The sequence below is a fragment of the Leucopleurus acutus genome (genome assembly GCF_964270905.1).
Source record: "Leucopleurus acutus genome assembly, chromosome: 15".
Taxonomy (NCBI): Eukaryota; Metazoa; Chordata; class Mammalia; order Artiodactyla; family Delphinidae; genus Leucopleurus; species Leucopleurus acutus.
Window position 1 is genome coordinate 21,110,777 of NC_139157.1, and position 21,167 is coordinate 21,131,943.

At 40.9% G+C, this 21,167-nt stretch overlaps 1 protein-coding gene across 4 annotated transcripts in view; it reads right to left on the reverse strand.

Annotated features, from left to right (window-relative positions):
• PHACTR2 (phosphatase and actin regulator 2) overlaps positions 1-21,140 on the reverse strand; it is a gene marked incomplete at its 3' end in the record, with an annotated part of 129,515 nt that extends 108,375 nt beyond the window's left edge. For all 4 annotated transcript variants that reach the window (XM_082855609.1, XM_082855607.1, XM_082855608.1 and 1 more), the window contains exon 1: positions 20,931-21,140. In XM_082855609.1, the coding sequence (XP_082711735.1) occupies positions 20,931-20,976 (46 nt within the window). In that variant the 5' untranslated portion in view covers positions 20,977-21,140. The remainder of the gene's footprint in view (positions 1-20,930) is intronic.
• Positions 21,141-21,167: the final 27 nt, after the last annotated feature.

Consider the following 21,167-nt stretch of genomic DNA (forward strand, 5'->3'; position numbering starts at 1 on the left):
AGCGGCAAAGAGATGGTAAGAGAAACTCAGCAGGGTGGCACGTATTTCAAGTAAGAATCCATACAATACTGGAAGCAAAACAGGCAGGAATGGTGACCGGGAGTGGATCGAAGGTCAACAGCAAGGGGTGAAGGAAAACTGAGCCTCTTCCGACAGGGTAGAGCTGCCAAGGAGAGGCAGGTTTCAGACACAATGAGAAAGAAGAGGAAGGAGAAGTCCACCGAAAGATGAGGATGTGGGAAACTCTGCTTCCTGTGGAATGGAGTCATCCATCCATAATTAATTTCTTGAGTAACTATTATAGACAAGGTAATGCACTGGCGCTATGACAGTGAGCAAAAATGCAATGGATCTCTGCCCTTAAGGAGACTTATGGTCTATGATGGGGGCTGACATTATCCTGGCGACCATCCATTCCAATGTAGAAAAATGGCAGGTGCCGAGCGCACAGGCGATGCAGTGGCTGCAGGCATAGCATGAAATGGTCTCCAAGTTCTGAGTTAAAATTCAGGATAAAACTGTTTGTGCGTTACAGAGATTTAGTCCAGTTTCATAACATTGCTTAAAAGGTAGAAACACCCTGTCTCAATTAAGCTGGAAACTATTTAAAAGTCACTGAAAAGCAAAGGATGAACATTCCTTAGTTTGTATACCTAATTCTCTAGAGATGGAGATGAGAGAGAGAGAGAGAGAGAGAGAGAGAGAGAGAGAGAGAGAGAGAGGCAAAATTCTATTAGTGGTTTTAAAAAAAAATAATTTTACAGTAATGATGCCTTTAGGATTAACTTTAATTTTTTTCCCTCCAATATAGTCACTAAACATGTCCCACTTAACAAAATGTTCTATTTTGGTTTCTTTCTTGAAAATGACATGTGTGTCAAGCAAGCGTTCCAGAGAACGAGTTGTACCAGCAAGACTTGGGTATAACACCACACGGAACGCCTCTGAATCCAATCAGGGCCCCATCAAGCCAACCAGCTGATTCCAAAGTTCTTTTCTGATATAATTTTTATTAAGATTTTCAATACTGGCCTGAAGGAATGTTGAAAGTGTACTAGAATGATGAAAAAAAGCCCATAACTGAGATTCAGAAGTAGCTAGTTGCAATTCACCGACTTTTCCAGAAGCCATAAAATTATTTTTAATTGTGATTCTTATTAAGTGAGTAGGGGGAAAAAACTTGCCTCTTCAAGGAGTAAGTGTATGAAGAAAAGGGGATAGTCCTCCCTGCTATGTCAGCAGTCCCATGAGGATAGGGACCAAAGGGGCTTAATTACTGGTGGTGCCCCCCACCTTGTGCATAAGCCACAGAAGGTACTTAATAAATATTTACAGAATGAATAACTAAGTCACGGACAAGTGTTTGGCAATAATTTACAAGGCCTGGCCTATCTAGGCCATGATTTATTTTAGCAGGTCTTTAGATTTTTCACACAGAGGAAATTGTTTCCAACAGTGCCTTCCTGTAGAATTCCAAATATTTTGCAAGATAATATAACAGACACTAAAGTTTGAAATTGAGAAAACATCAAAGCCAGCAGGAAGGATGATTAACCGTCAGAAGAATGGTACACACATTGTTGACAAACTTTTCAGGTGAACAAACAACTGCTGCTTACTATGTAATTTTAACTCATTTTAAAAGACAACCATCAAAGACAAATCACTGAAAAGAACAGCTGGAATCATTCCGATGTGAAATTATCTTTCAGGAACTTTCTCTTTTCACACAGTGGTGAAATTTTTTTTTTTTTTTAAAGAAGCTACCTATCCACAGACACCACGCTGACATCGCCCCTTCTCTGAACGCTGAGCACATCAGGCATGTCAGATTCGTCTTCAGTCCTGATAGGGGAAGTCAGAGAGGCAACTCACTTTCATGGTAAAGGAACTAGGAAAGGTAAGCTATCTAACTAAACTGGAACTAAATCGCAATTGTTTTTCTTTTTTCCATTCTTTTCAGGCATTGCACATGAGAATTTGAATCTCTCAGAAAACTAGGAAACTATCTAGAAAACCATATTTTTAACCTGAAACCAAATTCTTTCATAACAATATTAGGGATACTGAGCTCTGTGTTGCTACTTCAGACTTCTGATTCACTAACTACATCAGAAACTGGGAGAATTACAAGGCCCTTTGCATAGCAGCCCAGGGTCGTGACGGCAAATATCAGACTATATAATGTAACATGTCCGGTTACTGGGAATCATTCTCGAAGACTGGCAACCAGCAAGTTTTTGTTCCAATCCAAACAGAGAACATCACCTCTCCTATCTCTACTTTCAACTGAGAATCAAATTATCTCCTGTTATACCAGTATCTTAAGGGGGGAAAATACAAATGGAGAAATGATTGACACTTATGTTGCTCTATATGAAAACTTCCAAAGAAGAAAATGTTTTGTTTTGTTAAATTCTTTAGTTTATTTGGCACCCTGGTAACACTCTGTACACGCTTTTTAAAAAAGAAATAATTAGGGGGTTCCCTGGTGACGCAGTGGTTAAGAATCCGCCTGCCAGTTCAGGGGACATGGGTTAGAGCCCTGGCCCGGGAAGATCCCACATGCTGTGGAGCAGCTAAGCCCGTGCGCCACAACTACTGAGCCTGCGCTCTAGAGCCCACGAGCCACAACTACTGAAGCCCGCGTGCCTAGAGCCCATGCTCCGCAACAAGAGAAGCCACTGCAATGAGAAGCCCACGCACCGCAACAAAGAGTAGCCCCCGCTCACTGCAACTAGAGAAAGCCCGTGTGCAGCAACCGAGACCCAACACAGCCAAAAATAAAATAAAATAAATTTTTTTAAAAAAGAAATAATTAGTCATTTAAGTATAAACGCAAACCTGTGAGTACTGTAGAGGAAAAACATGGGCTTTGGGGCCAGAAAGACTTGAATAAGCTCTTCCTCCACAACCTAGCTGGTAACCTTGGGCAAGTCCTTGAAACTTTCAGAGTCTCTGCCTCATCCGTAGAATGGGATAACACAATTACCATTCGGGTTGTTGCCCGGGTAACAGAGATAATATATGTGAAGGGTCATCCTGCCTCATCAATATTCAAGAAAGGCCAATGCCTCCCACTTCTCCTAGTTCCCACTCAAGCAAGTGGAGCAAGTGGAAAAGGGGCTCTTAAAAGGTTTGGAGGCGAATAAATGATAGAATTGGATCATTTCTGATATGTAGCAATGGGGGCAATGAAATTTCTTTGAAAGCTATTTTCCTGGTCTTCCAGAGGGCTCCAGGAAAACAAAACACCCCCCCACCCCCCGCAAACAGACTCCCACATAGACCTACCCTCGTTCTCCACTGTTCTCAAGACAATTGCTGGGAGCTGCTGAGACCAACGAGCGCTCAAGGGACAGCCCCGTTATTCTCTAGCAGAAATGCCCTGGACTAAGGAAAGGCACAAAGCAAGAAGGTCAACATCACCTACAAGAATGGGAGGGAGAAGCTAGAACCGGACCCAGCTCTATTTCCCACCCGCTGGGAAGTTGTACAATTTGTTTTTACACTTAAACCTGCAGAAAATAAAAAATTACTTTAACAAAAACCCATTTTATTCAAAAGACTGCTTGCTTACTTGGTTAATAAAATACTCAGTGATTCATGTTGAAAATCCAGTTATGGAACTGTCTACATCTAGTTGGGCTACAAGTTTTTGTTCCTTTTAGTTTAGTTTTGTTTTTCGGGTTTTTTTTTCTTTTTGCTATAGCTGCCAAGCATAGGAAACTACATTTTAGTCCTGTTTCCAAATATGCCTAATGTCAAAATCTAAAGAGGAAAAACAGTTCCGTTTTGTGACTCTTAACCTCAGATCCTTTGCAGTTAAGGCCATCTTTAAGTTCAACACAGATAGCTAAGTCCTGAAGGACTCCTGTTTACTGGGACTCATTAGCCACTGAACTGGAGAAGAAATCATTGCAAAGGAGGCCTCTGTTTATTCCACACCCTTCCCTTTTTGAGATCTAACCAGAACCTCGTGCCCTTTCTCTTCGCCCCTAGGATTAGGTCTCCAGGAATAAAAATAAGGTTGGACTGGCATTGCAAGACCACAAGCAATTATTAATTAAAACCTGACCCGTTATTTCCACTTTATAATAAAGACTTCATTTTCTAAGCCTTAGGGATATTGAATTTTGCATCTGAAATATCAGGGTCTTGGTCCAAGTGAAGTGTTCTCACCTGGAAGGGCATCAATGTTCTGTGACTTTTAACCTTCCTTAGATTGAGCGTTCAGATTCTAATCTGCAAAATGCCTTAAAAGACGAAAGTGACAGTCACAACTAAGGGGTGTGGAGGCTTGGCTAAGGGTTCCTGCGTGCCCCCACTGCCACTCCATCACTATTTGGATCCAGATCAAGGCCCGAAAGAACTGGGTCCTATGTGCAGCTTTTTCTGGCAATGTTTTCTATCTCAGACATCTCAAGGTCTAACTTACTTTGAGGAAACTCCTGGTCCAGAAGACGCCTTTAAAAAATGAAATAATTTCTGAGGTTACTAGAGAATTTTAAATCCTTTTCAGAGAGGATCTAGGATTGCTAGATTCAGATGCACCCAAATCTTACTTGTGTGCCTAAATGTCTTGAGGGACCTATTCCATTTAAATTAAGGAATTTTGAACCTCAAGGAGGTGAGTGTGCTTTTGAAGAACTGTCTTCATGACTTGTGACAAAATGAGCCAGTCCACTCCAACTGTCCATCCCAGCGAAGAGTGTCCTGTGAAATTTAATAAGAGATAGGAAGGTATCAACGAAAGCCTTCTGGGTGTTTTGCAACGTGATGGGATATAATACAAATGTGTTTAGTCACACACGAGTCATCTTTGGATTACCAACCTGACTCAATGGGGCTGCTACATTTTCTGGTGAGAACATTCTTGTTCTGGTTTTACTTTGACAGGTGTTTAAACACTATCTTTCTTTAGCATCCCTATCCATTTTCCTTCTTATTTTAGCAGCTCTTTGTGAGGAGACATGTCACTCTGCTGGATATCAAACACATCTAAGACAATGATAGCATACAGAGTAAGAAAAATCAAATTGAGGGAAAAAAAAGTATATATGGAGTGACAACAAAACACTTCTCAAAATAGACCGCCTCCCATCCGGGGACCTCAAAGAAGATTATAAAACCAGTCAGGCAGCGCATATATAGTTGCTGACCACACTGGAATCAGAATCTTGATAAGCTCTTTTTTTTCTGTCAGCATGACTCAAATCAAGTTGGTGTTCTTATCACAAGATACTGGTAATTATTTCTTACACAATTATGGTGGAAACATAATGTTCCCATAGACTATTTACCAATGTCATCCTATATACGCTTTACATTCTATGCTTCACTTCTTGAGTGGCACTGCCTAGTGACACGGGTTGATTGCCATTGCTGAAAATCACCTTCAGTGCATCCTCTTACTCAAGTCGTATCTACTGAATAAGTGGCATTGTTGGAGTGAGCAGAGAAGAGGCTGTACTCTGTTAAGGAGTGGAACTGAAGAACCCAGAGAAAAGAACAATGGATCTGATGTGCTTATGGGCCATTGTGAATGGATCCCAGTTTGTAAATTTGTTTTAAGGACAGTGTTACAGCCTGAATTGTGTCTCCCCAAATTCACATGTTGAAGCCAATTCCAAGAATCTCAGAATATGACTGTATTGGATATGGCCCTTAACGAGGTAATTAAGGTAAAATGAGGTCCTACGAGTGGGCCCTCATCCAATATGACTGGTGTCTTTATAAGAAAATAATTTTGGACATAGACATGTGAGTTCACAGAGGAAAGACCGTATGAGGACACAGGAAGAAGGAAGAAGGTGGCATCTACAAGCCCCGGAGGCCTCAGAAGAAAACAAACCTTGATCTTGGACTTCTAAGTTCCTTTTTTTTTTTTTTTTTTGGCTGTGTCGGGTCTCACTTGTGGCACATGGGACCTTTCATTGAGGTGCGCAGGCTTCTCTCTAGCTGTGGCATGCAGGTTTTCTATTTTCTAATTGTGGCACGCGGGCTCCAGTGCATGTGGGCTGTGTAGTTTGCAGTAGGCAGGCTCTCTCATTGAGGTGCACGAGCTCAGTAGTTGCAGCACGCGGACTTAGTTGCCCGGGGCATGTGGGATCTTAGTTCCCCAACCAGGGATCGAACCTGAGTCCCCTGCATTGGAAGACGGATTCTCTACCAGTGGACCACCAGGGAAGTCCTTTGGACATCTAAGTCCTAAGTTCTTGGACTCTGAAACTGTGAGAAAATAAATTTCGGTTGCTTAAGCCACTCAGTCTGTGATAAATTTGTTACAGTAGCCCTAGCAAACTAATAGAGACATTTATTATTGTCTGTAAAGCTATGTATTCATACATCGAAGGCAGTGAAAATGTCACACGGCTTTCAACCTCACCTCTACCTCTCTCCACCGCAAAGAGGGGAAAAGAAAGCGTCTCTAAAGGCTTCTGCTCTGCTGACTTTACGATGGCTTCGTAAATTAAAACATCACCATTTGAAGAATGAGCTATAACGTGTTCTGACATTCTGTGGTTAGATGATTCAGGGGGGTCAGTTTTCTAAAAGTGCACAGTTCTAGATTCTTTTTAAAATCTCAAGATTGATTTTATCCTTTTCATGTTTTCTTTCAAAAAACTGGCAGCCGAGTACTTTCCAAGAGACAGAATACCAGTCGCACACATATGTATACAATTCCATTTTAGAAGACGTTAGGAAAATGAAGCTCAGCTCAGTTGGGCCCGCAGTAACATTCGACGTGAGCTCCGTTAACTCGTTCTGCCTTATTCCAAGTTTCCATCCTCAGCCGGCTCCTCCGCAGACAGCCTGGCAGGCCAGCACAAGTTAACTTTACAGATGGAGAGGAAATATTGAAAAACACAAAAATCCCTTTAAATAGATGGAACTGGCAACAGCAATCCTGAATTGTCCGTCAGGTTGCCCCTCTCAGTCCTATGAGGCTACCCAGCTGTTGTCAGAAACATTTTTATTCTAGAAGGAAGGTCCAGGACTTCCCTGGTGGCTCAGTGGTTGACAGTCCGCCTGCCGATGCAGGGGACACGGGTTCGTGCCCCGGTCTGGGAGGATCCCACATGCCACGGAGCGGCTGGGCCCGTGAGCCATGGCCGCTGAGCCTGCGCGTCCGGAGCCTGTGCTCCACAGCGGGAGAGGCCACAGCAGTGAGAGGTCCGCGTACCGCAAACAAAACAAAACAAAACAAAAGGAAGGTCCAAGGCCAGCTCAGCAGGCCTTTCTCAGAACACCTGAGGCAAACAACGGTGGCCTTCCTTGGAGAGGCTAAGAGACTCTTTAGGAAAAGCTTTTAAGAGATCCCAATTAAAACTTACTGGAATATACTTCACAGTGGGCAAGGTACTGCAAATGGGCCCACCACTGAAAGGAAAGACCCCTGAAGTACAGAGGCAAAAATAAAAAGCCACACGTTTCCAAAAAGGAACATATGAAAAGAATTTTTAAGTAAATGATTGCTTGCTTTTGGAGTTCTCAGGATTTGCTGCCCACACTTCTGAACCAGAAAAGGGCTCGGCCTCCTTTTTAGAAATATGTTTTACTCAAATCTTTCTTACAGGTCCTCACACTCATTATTAAATACCTGTTTTCATCCAACACCCTGTTCTTTGACTTTGGTTCCTCTTTAAGTAATTAGCATGCGGCTACCTCTGATGAAGTTCACAGGGGTCTTCCCGAAAAGGCAACAGAGTTGAAATTCTGTGCCTTAAAGGGTAATTGCCCTGCTGAAACCTCTTCCCCTTCTAATGTTAACTACATTTAGCTCAAACCTGACTACTGTGGGAAATGAATTATTTTGCAGCTTATAATATTAATAAAATGTACGTAAGGGCAAAATATTTTCTGGCAATGAGATTTTGCCAAAATTGTACTTGGCAATGGGAATATTTGCTCGTGAACAGGACATATTAATGACCAAATCCATCAAGGCGCTGGGTACAGAACATTAGTGTTTTGAACTGGACATTCTGTAATTTCTACCTCTTTTCAAGAGAAGATACACAGCTGGGGATAACCCCAAAAAACAAAAAGAGAGAGAAGACACACATTGTTGGGGAAGAGAAATTTTCATCTGAAGCCACCTTTTAAATATTGCTAATCTCTAGAGGAGGTTTCTCACCTCAAGAATCTTCTGTAACACTTGTTAAAAACCCAGATTCTGAAAACCTTCTCGAAAAGATTCTGATTTTTCTGGTCTAGAATATGGAGCCCTGAAATGAGTGTTTTTAGCAAGCACACTAGGTAATTCTCACAACTGGGCAAGTCCATGGAATACTAACCTTCACTTGTAATACCCCAGATTTCCATCCAGACCAGTATCCCACAAGGATGACACACCCTTAAAATACCAGTAAGATGCACAAAATACAGGAAAAATACAGTTATTCTATATAGACCTTAAACATGAATCTTTTTAAAAATGGTAGCAGATTATTATCATAGTAAACATATTTTAATTAGTCTGTTCAGCTATAAAACTGTTTTTTGTTTTGTTTTGTTTTTTTGGCCATGCCGCACGGCATGCGGGATCTTAGTTCCCAGACCAGGGATAGAACCCGTGCCCCCTGCAGTGGAAGCGCAGAGTCCTAACCACTGGGCCACCAGGGAATTCCCCAAACCTTTTAAACTTTCATAAAATGTTTTTAGACCATAACAAAAGCAGGTCAAAGTTGAGTTCTTGTGGGACAATCAACCAAGAAAGTCTTCTGAAATTAATTAAAAGCTATTTGCTAAACTTCTAAAAAAACTAGTCTTCTACATAACGGGAAAATGTTAATTGTGATGAATTATAAGTGACGGTATGTGTTTGTGCATATACAGCAAGTTTGCTTTGCTACCTTATGACCCAACCAAGCCATCAACCAAGTAGGAAGCCAGAAAAAAAGGTATTTATACAAGGCCTCAAAAAAAAAAGTGTCCCATGAGCTTTTCTCAAGAAGCTATCTGTGTGCTCTGCCAAAATGAGGAAATAGATGCAGAAAAAAATCAGACACGGATCCAGCTATCTAAGATTCAACATAAGAGAGAAGTGGAAGGAATTCCTGGGACGATGTGAAGAGAGATCCCAGGGCGACAGCTGGGCAGCAGGCTTACAGGAAATGCCGTCCAAACTGGAATAGAGCAAAGACCTCAGGTAAATTTCTCAAAGAAGAACTTGAAAGAATATCAAAATTGTCTGGACATATTTGAGAACAGATCTATGTAACTGGGGAAAGGTTTGGGGATGAGTAGATAGGAACCTCAGCAAGCCAAAACACGAATAGGGAAAGCAAAAGCTATGCAGGAAGGAAAAAGGAAGTACGGTTTACCTCACGGCCTAGCTGTCATCAGCTTTTGCGTAGTTATAAGGAACACTGATCTAATCTAAGGCACAATAGAAAAATGTTGGGAAGATGAGAACATCGGAGGATGGGAAATGCGTGACTTCGCTGGGGGTAGGGGTGAGAAGGGGTGTGAAAGAAGAAGCTGTATCTTCAATTTCCATACTGTGAGGTCAGTAATAATGTGTCAGGCTGAATAACCAATAATTAGCAATGTAAGCACACTGTTTAGAGACTGGAGGTAAATACTAAAGAATCGGTTTAAAAGGCTCTACATTTCTGGGATGCTCCTTAACTTTCTGATGGGTGCCTATCACTCTGCTAATATACAACCTGGCCAAACACAGCTATTCATTTATTCAGCAGTTGTTGTGTCAGGCATACATCTAGGAATAAGAAGACACATTGGGGAACAAGACAGATAAGTTCCCTGCTCTTGGAGCTCAGGTCCTAGCAAAGGGAGACAAGGAACAAACAAACAAACAAGATAATCTGAGGGATAAGTGCAATGACAGAGGAGAGAAGTGTGACTGAGGGGTGGGTAGGAGAGGTCCCTGTGAAGAGGATGATGTGGGAGCTGAAGCAAGTGTCACCGAAAGTGGGGTCCAGCTGCTCGCCACTCAACAGCCAGTGAAGAGGCCAGGTTGGTGGAAAGGAAAGTTTGCTTCATTTTGGATGCCGGCAACTGTGTGCGGGGGGAGGGCGGACGCCTGTCCAAAGGCCGAGTCCCCACCTCTGACAACCAGGGGGCAAGAGCTTTTATAGACGGAGGGAGGGGGCTCCATGCAGAACCTGCACAGTCAGCTCTGACCGTCATCTTGACATTGGTCGTGCAGTGGTCTGATCAGTGTCATCTTGATTGTTTTAGGTACAGCTAATCTTCAGTTCCAGGGTCGGTTTGTTTCCATTTCTTTGAGGCCAGTTCTCAGAATTGTGGCAGCTTATGTCATGGCTACAGTCCGGTCATCATGTAGTTAACTTCTTCCACCTGGAGGGGGTTTCAGTCTCTGTAACACAGCTCACAGGATATGGCTCAGAATATTATCTATAGCCCTTTAGAAGGAGCTAAAGGTCCTTGACTCTGCTTAATGACTAAACTATTATTATTTGGTCTCCTTTGACTGTTTTCCTTTGCTTCTGCATTTTAACTCACTTCTCTGATGAAACTGACTCTTTGGCTAAAGTTTTTCCACAGACAAAAGGCAAGCTGAGGACATGGTGGGCATAGACCACAGGGTCCTGCTCCATTTCACAAGGAATCAGCTTTGGAAAGAGCCAGAAGGAGCGTGTCCCAGATTTCCTAGAATTACAGGGAGCAGCAACGGCCAAGGTCACGGGTAAGAGTGAGCCAGGCTTGTGTGATGACTGGAAATGTGATTGAAGCTGTCGGGGGTGACGGTGAGGGGCAAAGTGGTGGAGATGAAGTCAGAGAGATGGGAGGAGATCAGGGGTCACACAGAATCATGTATGGCCTTGAGGACAGCAAGGTGAAGTCTGGATTTCATTCTAAATGCAATGGAAAGTCATGGGAAGGTTTTGTGTAAGGAAGTGACATGATTTATGTTTTTAAAAAATTACTTTAGCTGTTGTGTGGAAAATGAATTACAGAAGGCTGAGAACAGAAGCAGGACACCAGCTTGAACCTACTGCAGTGGTCCATGCATAGATGGCCAGGGTGTGTATGGCAGCAGGGGAGAGAGAGAGGGAGAGAGAGAGGGAGAGAGAGAGGGAGGGAGGGAGGGAGGGAGGGAGAGGGAGGGAGGGGGGAGAGGGAGGAAGGGGGGGAGAGAGACAGAGACAGAGAGAGAGAGAGAGAGAGAGAGAGGGAGAGAGAGAGAGAGACAAAGTGAATGGATTTCAGATTTATTTTGGAAGAAAAATGGGCAGGACACACTGATGGATCAATGTGAACAGGAAAGGGAAAAACCCAAGGGTGAATCCTAGATTTTTGGCTAGAACGAGTGAGTGGTTAGAGGTATCATCTGGTGAAATGCAAAAAGTCAAGGGAAGAACCGGTGTGGAGGGCAAAATCAAGCCTTCCGCTGAGACCTGCGACCTGTGGGATGCCCATTAAGGAGTCAAGCAGATCTGGGAAACAGGCAGTTGCCTATTTGAGCCTGGAGCACAAGGAAAGAGCAGAGCTGCAGATACGAACTTGGGCATCACCCTACTCGCAGTTCTCCAGGCACCCCCAGGTCAGGTGCTCGTTGCACCTTGTTGGATTACCGCAGCTTACCTCTTGCTCCCTCCTCAGTCTCCCCCACAAAATCAGTACTGCAAGCAGCAGGCAGATTCACCCCTTTAAAGCAAAGCTCTAATCATCTCTCACTTGATAAAAAGCCTTCTGTGGTTCTCACCCCGTGTCTTGTACTCTTGCCTTCCAACCCTCTCCATCTCAGGGCCTGAATTCTTGTTCCCCTTCTGTACTGTTCGGCCTCCCTGATTTGTCCCCAGGGTTCTCTGGGGTCCCTTCTCTTCCAGCCCCATTTCCACACATCTTCACTAAGTGTATCCTGGGCTCAGACCTTTGTGGGCAAGGCTGGTGTGTGATTTATCTTTGAAACTTCCCCAAAGCTTAGCCCAGGTACCTGACACTTAATTACTTCAGTTCAGGAACTGTTTGTTAGATGAAGGTGCCACTCGTTCTCCTTACTATCCCCTCACAAAATGAGCGGATTTACAGGAATACACCAAAATTTTCCTAGTGTTAAGGGTTGCAATGTTATATTTGACAGAAGGTTTACATGAATGAACACATCCAGTCCCTTGAAATGAAAATACAGGAGTAGTTTACAAATATAAATGATAATGGTTAGACCCAACTTTTTAATGTAATGTTATCTGCCCATTCCCTTCTGGGAAACAAAAACTGTTGTTTTTGGTTTTGGTTCCCCTGCTTCAGATGGGGATGGGGGTGGAGCAACCAGGAAGTGTTTATTTTCCTAAGACTATTTCTATCTCCATATCACTTTTACATAAGTTGAGTCTTCACCAAATATGAATCTTTATTCCCAAGCATAGAGACTCACACTAAAGTCCCCAGAACAGGAAAACATGTTGGAACCTTTCCTCTATTCAAATTAAAGAGGCTTAATTAGAGGATCAACAATCCAGGTTTCTTATCTCCTTCCCTCCTGCATTAAGTAAGCAAAGGATGAAGTCTGACTCGCCCATTGGTTGTTATTTTTTCAAATGGCTGAAGATAAAATAAATTTAAGCTAAAAACATTTGGGATATTACTCACTGGCCAGATTGATGACCAATGGACCAAACAGAAGTAGTTGAGGTTCAAATTTTTGCTCCTTTTCTTTCTAAGTGACTGACATTTGCATTATGATCAAACAGACTAAGAAAAAAAAATAAACCTAAAAACCTATCTTCGGGGCTATATTTTTGCTTTCGCCATTGAATTCACAAAGAAAAAGAATAGGACTGGTTGAAAAACGGCAATTGAACTTAAAGCGGAGTCAGAGTCCATGACAGCCAGAGAAAACCTGATATAGTTGCAGGTCAGCTCATGGCTTTAATTTCAGTGGAGGGCCAGGTGGATGCTGCAGGTGGAAGCTCTGGCCTTGATCATGCCCAAAGCAGAGGAAAGCCATGACTGTCACACTATCTTTTCAGAAATGAATTTCCTCTCTCTTTCTCTGCTCATGTAGATTTTTCTTCATGCACGTATTTTAAAAATAGAATCATATAACTTCAGAAAACTGCCATTTCATATTTTTATGCTGTTTATTATGAAAATCGCTTTTCAAAAATATTTTTTTATCTTTTTTTTTTTTTTTTTTTGCAGTACGCGGGCCTCTCACTGTTGTGGCCTCTCCCGTTGCGGAGCACAGGCTCCAGATGCGCAGGCTCAGCGGCCATGGCTCACGGGCCCAGCCGCTCCGCGGCATGTGGGATCTTCCCGGACCGGGGCACGAACCCGCGTCCCCTGCATCGGCAGGCGGACTCTCAGCTACTGCGCCACCAGGGAAGCCCCTATATCATTTTTAAATGGCCTGTTTTATTACATGACTATATCCCAATTAATTCTCTTGTTGTTTGACTATTAGGTTATTTCCAATACTTTGGCTCTGATGAACATTGCTCTGGTGAGCAAATAATTACTATCTTAACAATATACTTCTAGAAGTGGAAATGCTGGGTCTGAGTATATGCACATTTTAAGATTTTTAATATATATTACCAAACTGCTCTCCTGATAGGTTGTACCAATTTAAACTACCACAAGACAATCATCTCCTGGAAATCATTCCTTTTAATCTTTACTAAATTCATAGGTGATCGATGGCATCCATTTTTTTCACTGAATTGCTTAAATTTTACTCATTACACCAAATGGTCACTTGCATTTCTTCTTCGATTAAGCAATGTGGGCAAGTTAACTCTTGTGCTTCAGTTTCCTCATCTGCAAAATGTGGATATTAATGGTAGTTACCTTATATGGATGTTGTGAGGATTAAAAAGTTAATTCAAGTAAAGCACTTAGAATAATTCCTGACCCATAGGGAGCTCACCATTATGGCCATTAGATATTTTGAAAAATTCCTGTTCATGTTCTTGACTCATTTTTCTATTTGAGTTTTACCATTTCTCATTGATTTCTTTTTCTCACTGATTTTTAAGGTCTTACTACATTGAGATATCTAATCATTGTTTTCTATATGCAATGCAAATATTTTGTCAACTTTATGATTTCCTTTTTCAATATGCTGCTGATTTTTTTGCCATGCAGAAGTTTAAGGATTTAATATCATTAAATCATTCACTTTAAATCAGAAAAAATTACAGAGATTAAATAGTCAAATACGAGAAAAACAGCAAAGGAAAACACGTTTTTAATAATTCTAGTTTGTAAGAAAGAAACGGATAGATTTGACTCCATAAAAGTTTAAAGTTTTTATATTAAAAAAAATCAAACAAACAGAAGAGGTAAGAAAAACACAGAAAAATATTCACAGTATATTACAGACATAAGGCTAATCTTAACATACAAATCTTTGAAAAAAGAAAACATAAAATAAGGAAAAGCTATAAATAGGCAATTCAGAGAAAAACACAAATGCCAGATTTCACTTATAATCAAAATGAGATATCACTTTTTACATATAGATTTACAAGGATTTTTAAAAATTAATTATGCCCAACACTGTGGTCCTATACAGTTTTGCAGTGTTCACTGCACAAGGACAACTGGACGACAGGAGTGAGTTGGGACAGAATTCCTGCTACTCTACTGCCTGTTAAACCATATGCCTGCAGGGTTGCCTCACCCAGAGAGAGTGCTTTCTATTTCTCACAAAGGGCCATATGCTTTAAGAGAGTATGCAGTGGTGGTGAGAGAGTGCAGAAAAAGGAAATCTCATCTAGTGAGCAGATATACTGATAACAGTCCTTAGAGATAATTCGGCAAAGTCTATCAAAATAAAACAAACAAATCTTTTGACCCAGCAATTCCATCCCTAGGATTTTACTGGTACAGGTAGTGTGAGATGTTTAGATAAGGATGTTCATTTCAGCTTTGCTCATAATAGCACACACACAAAAGAACCCAGAAACAATATAAAAATACAAACAAAATATAAAAACACAATAGAGTTCTTTTAAAGGAAATTATGAGATATCCACATATTATAATATTGTTTCTAGATTAAAAACATCAATATGAAATATTTTCAAGTTTACATCATATGAAAAACTCAAACTCGGGAGCAGCAAGCATATTACGTCTTGCTTGTATTTTGGTAAAGACACATACGTGAATGAAGACTGCAATGAAAAAAAGCTGTTCATGCTGGGTTATAATTTAAAGGGGAGGGACTAAGGGTCTGGGAGGGAATAAAATCCACTTTTATCCTGAACTGTCTTGTAAAGTTTGACTTTTGATCATATGCATGTTATTTTCATTAAGAAAAATGAACTATCCGTTTTTGTTTTACGATTTCTTTTAATACTGGCTTTACAAGGAAATGGATAAATATCCTGGGCAGGGCAGAAATAAGGCACTGACCAAAATATGGAAACCCAGAAACACAGATAGATATAGGTTCTATCATGGCCTAGGTGTGATCCTGTGCACTTTATTCACTTGTTCCCTTGTCTTCTAAAAATGAGAAGAGTGGCTTTGTCTGCCCTTTCAACTCAAGGGCTCATGCAAAACAGCCAAGAGCTGCTCTGTGGCCCAGTGAACATGGGGTGGGGCTGAAGACTGAAAAAAATAGTCACTAGATTCAAATACCACCCGACAGACAACAGAGCCAGCGTAGCATGCAATTCTTGAAGTTAAAAAGAATGAAAATAATACAAAATTCGCATTCATATAATCATTAGCTTAAAGTAGTCAGACTGCATTGAGAATATTTGTTGACTCATTCATATACTCAACAAACTTTTTGTACCCAATCTCTCATGCCCAGTACTTGGCAATGAGAACGCCAGAAGTCTCAACCCTTCTAAGGAATGAGGTCAGAGGGTACTGAAACCCCCCTATTTGGGGACATACCTGTTTAGCCTGTGCTTAGAAATAATAAATCTAATCCTCAATAAAATACGAGGAAATCAAAACCAGCAACATATAAAAAAGATTATATATCATATCCAAGTAATCTTTGTCGCAGGAATGCAAGGTTGGTTTAACATCTGAAATTAATGTAATATGCCATAATTAATACAATGAAGGACAAAAACCATATGATGATCTCAATAGGGGCAAAAAGAAAAAGTCTTGGACAAAATCTAACAGTTGCATGATAAAGATGCTCACAAACTAAGAATAGAAGGGAACTTTTTGATAAAGGGCATCTATGAAAAAACCACAGCTAACATGACATTTAATTCTGAAACACTGATTGCTTTCCTCCTTAGATCAGGAACAAGACAAGAATGTTCACTCTTGCCTCTTCTCTTTAACATTATACTGCATAATAAGTGAGGGCAACTAGACAGGGAAAAGAAATAAAAGACATTCAGATGGAAAAGACGAAGTAAAAGTATCTCTGTTTGCACATGACCTTATATATAAATCTTGTACATAATGTGATCTTGTATACAGAAATACCAAGGAATCCACTGAAAAATTATTAGGACTAAAAAAATGAGTTCACCAAATTTACAGGGTACAAGATCAATATATAAAAATCAATTTTCTATATTCTATACACTAGCAAGCCACATTCTGAAAATGAAATGAGTGCAATTTCATTTAAAATAGCATAAAAATGATAAAAATACTGATAAATTTAACAAGACATACACTGAAAACTAAAAAACATTGTGAAAAAAATCAAAGAAGATCTAAATAAATGGAAAGACATTGTACATTTCCATTTCTTGTCTTTACGGGTTGAAACACTTCATATTGTTAAGAGAGCAATATTATTCAAATTGATCTACAAGTTCAACACAATCCCTATCAACGTCTCAGCTGGATTTTTTGCAGACATTGACAAGCTGATTATAAAATTCATTCGAAAATGCAAGGGGACCAGAATAGCCAAAAGAATCTTGGAAAAGAACAAAGTGAGAAGACTCACACTTTTCTATTTCAAAACTTAGTACAAAGCTACAGTAATCTTGACAGTGTAGCATATTAGTAGACATATACATCAATGGGATAGAATTGAGAGTTCAGGAATAAATTTGACATATATGGTCATCTGATTTTTGACAAGGGTACCGAGACAATTCAACAGGGAAAGAATCACCTTTTCGAAAAATGGTCCTGGACAATTGGATATCCACATGCAAAAGAATGAAACTGGAGCCCTACACCACACTACACATAAATATTAAAAAATGTATCACAGACCTAAATGTAAGAGCTAAAATTATAAAACTCTTAGAAGGAAACATATGTGTAAATCTTGACAGTGGTTAGTTTATGGTTTCCTAGATAGGAGACCAAAAGTGCAAACAACAACAACAAAATAGATAAACTGAACACAATAAAAAATTTCAGTTGCAAATCATAGTATCAAGAAAGTGAAAACACAACTCTGAAAATGGGAGAAAGTATTTGCAAATCATACATCTGATAAGGGACTTGTATCCAGTATACAAAGAACTCTTATAACTCAATAATAGCAAGTCAAATCACCCAATTAAAATTAAGCAAAGGATCTGAATAGACATTTCTCCAAAGAAGATATACAAATGGCCAATAAGCACACGAAAAGATGCTCAATGTCATAAGTAATCAGGGAAATGCAAATCAAACCCACAATGAAATACAACTTCACACTTACTAGATTAGCCATAATCAAAAGACAGTAACAAGTGTTGAAGAGGCTGTGGAGAAATTGGAACCTTCATATACTGCTGGAGGCAATGTAAAATGGTACAGCCGCTTTGGAAAACTGGCAGTTCCTTAAAATATAACATAACAAAGATAGAGTTACCATATGACCCAGCAATTCCACTCCTAGATATATACCCAAGAGAAATAAAAACATATGTTCACAAAAACTTTTACCTGAAGTTCATGGCAGCACCGTTCAGAGAGTCAAGAGGTAAAAATAACCCAAATGTCCATCAACTGATGGATGGATAAATAAAATGTGGTATATTAATACAGTGGGATATTATTTGGCAATAATAAGAAATGAAGTACTGATACATGCTACAACATGGATGACCCTTGAAAACATTATGCTAGGTGAAAGAAGCCAGTCACAAAAGGCGTGTTGTGTTGTATGATCCCACTTATACAAATTCTTCAGAATAAGCAAACCTACAGAAGCAGAAAGTGGATTAGTGGTTAATTAGGGCTAGGAGTCGGGGGTTGAGAAGGATGGGAACAAGGATCGATGGCTGCAGAACACAATGAATGTACTGAAAAACAACGAATTGTACACTTTCGATGGGTGAATTTTATGGTATGTTAATTATATGTCAATGAAGCTGTTTTAAAAAATAGAAATAATGGGCTTCCCTGGTGGCGCAGTGGTTGAGAGTCCGCCTGCCGATGCAGGGTACATGGGTTCGTGCCCCGGTCCGGGAAGATCCCACATGCCGCGGAGCGGCTGGGCCCGTGAGCCATGGCCGCTGAGCCTGCGCGTCCGGAGCCTGTGCTCCGCAACGGGAGAGGCCACAACAGTGAGAGGCCCACGTACCGCAAAAAAAAAAAAAAAAAGAAAAGAAATAATGACTCTAACTGCACGTTTTCAGAAATCATTATTACTTGGTCTTCTTAGAACCTAGATGCAGCCCTAAGCTGAAAGGCTCAAAAGAGCCTGAAATCAAGAAAGAAAAGCAAGCTAACTTGTGGCCTATAGTGCTGATTTTTACAAAAGCCCAAACTGAGTAACAAGTATAAACTATCAGACTGTGCTATTGACTCCTTAGACTCAAACAGATTTTCCCCCTGTTAAGCATTTACGACCGGAATCCTCTTCGCCACTGTAATCCCTAGCAGCCACTCTAGACTTAAACAACTATAGATGCCTGAGATCACACAGAACAAAGATCTTCACACCACTTGTGAAGCCTGTGGCAAACAGCTAACGAGGAGTGAACAAAATACATGGAAGAGTAGAGGGTTTGACATTCTCAGACTCAGGGAAGAACACCAACATGAACATAAAACTTAAGATATGGCAACCAAATGTTCTGTTTTTGTTGTTTTTTCATTTTCATTTGGAATCTAAAGGCAAAACTTCAGGGAAATGGAGTGATAGTAATACACTTAGAGGATATAAATGGATATTATGAGAAAACTGCTCTGCTCTTAACATTAAAAAACTTCAGTCATAGCAACTATCATCCCTTAACCAACAAAACAAAACCAAAAAAACCCTCTACTCATGATGTCTGAATTGGTCACTCCAAGATAGACAAACTTTTAATCAACTAAACGGAGGACCTGTAATTTAAGTATAACACCATTCCATGAGAGATTTCTCTGAAATATCTTTCATGGTCAAGCATAACTTTTTGTTTAAATTACTTATAAATAAACTGCCCAATCTCTTGACATGATTAGTCATTGTATTAGGAATTATAGCAATCTGGGTATTTTTTGCTGTACTGGGTTAGGAAGGAAGGTCACATTTTAGGATTCTACTTTGCTCCTTAGGCATCATTTATGTAACATTCTTTGATTTTTATAAATGCAAAATCCACTTTTCTAATATTAACCCTAACAATACTTTGTGGCTAAAGAACTAAATTCAGGGCAGTACTTTATACCTGTTGTACTGGAGTACTGATCTAACTCTATGCTTTGCCAGCACCGAAATTTAAAAATCTAACTCTTCCTTGAAATGAAAGAAGTCACACTGCTTTAAAGTAAGACAAAGGAAAGTAAGCCTTAATTGCACAAAATAGTTTACTAAAATTAAGATCCTAATCAACACTCCCCCTCAAGTTCCCAAAAAGCTATCAAACATTAAGCCTCTTCTGTTCGGCAGCAGCGCTGTACAACCTTGTCAATGACAGTAAGGGAGGTGTGATCTTTTTTGGATTCTGATTCCTCTCCTTTGCAGACGGCTGGTTCTCCTGAGGCATTAACATAAGCCAGAGCAAAGCTTATGATATTTCAGGGAGTGAAGCTCTACAATATAAACAAACCCATGCTGGGGGAGGCTGGAATGGTAGAATGCTATCTAGTTAGAGACATCCTGGAGCTGATTAAAACAACAACAACAACAAAAAAAAGAACCCTTCATCTCTGCCCTGTCATTTCCTTTCAGCAAGATCCTGTTGATGTTTACACAATTTGAAAAGTGTATCAAATATCTCAAGGAATAACGTAAATGCCCCCTTTGAGGTTTTGTTTTTTAATTCTTGATGTAAAAACATATCAAAATAGTATCTTTTAAGTATGTTTCATTATCCAATCACAAGTATCGCCACCAAAAAGTTGTTTATCCCTACACTACTGGAGAAACGCCAGATGTACCTTCCTTCCTTTTTTTTTTTTCAAAGAAAATGTTAAAAAGAGACTTAAAACAGGGCAGTACAGCTCAGAAACATTACACGCGTTTCCATCAAATGATCTTTAGCCCTGAATAACCGGGTTCATGAAACGTTTCCCCAAATTTTATAGCTTGTGTCTAATAAACAAGTATCATTTGAAACAATTAAGCTTTTTTCTCTTGGTTATTAAGTATTCAGCGTTCTGCCAGGATAAAAGAAGGCAAACAGCACTTCTACTCCGAAACACAAACCATAAATCAGTTGACAAGCTTGAAAGAATTCAGTTCTAGTCTGTTCGGAAGCCAAGTGTAAATACAGAAAAACCTGTTGGCGAGTTTATCTTGCGCTTTAAGTTTCGCGTTTTTAAAACAAAGCAATACGCCAATGGCGTTTCTCGTAAATTTCAGGCTCAGAAGAGACTCCGAAAGCGAGGCATCTCGGAGAGAAAATGGAGCCTGTGCCTTTAAGGTAAAATCGGCTGGATCCCAAAAGGCATTCCACTTTTCCACGACAAAGAGTTTGGGGGAGCGCTACCTCTCGGGTTTCTCGGAGGGACTTGGCGGGTTCGGGCAGAGCCCGGCTCGCCGCGGAGCCCTCGACCGCCCAGGCTGCCCCGAGCCAGCCCAGCACCCGCGGGGCGGGAGCGCATAGCGTGCGCCCCGGACTCACCGCTGCTGGGCTGCGGGGACAGCGTGGAGACCGAGGTCTGGCCCATGTCTCGGGTCGCAGGGCCAGGTCGGGCGATCACGCGGCTCTTTTGGTCCTTGGATCATGGGTCCGCTCGCAGACAGATTCCCAAGCGTTCATTTCCCGGTCCGTGCGGAGCTGCCCGCCGGGTCCCCTCACCTTCTCCCCTTCGCGGGTCTCCCAGCCCGGCCGGCCGCAGCCGACGCGGCGGATCCTGCC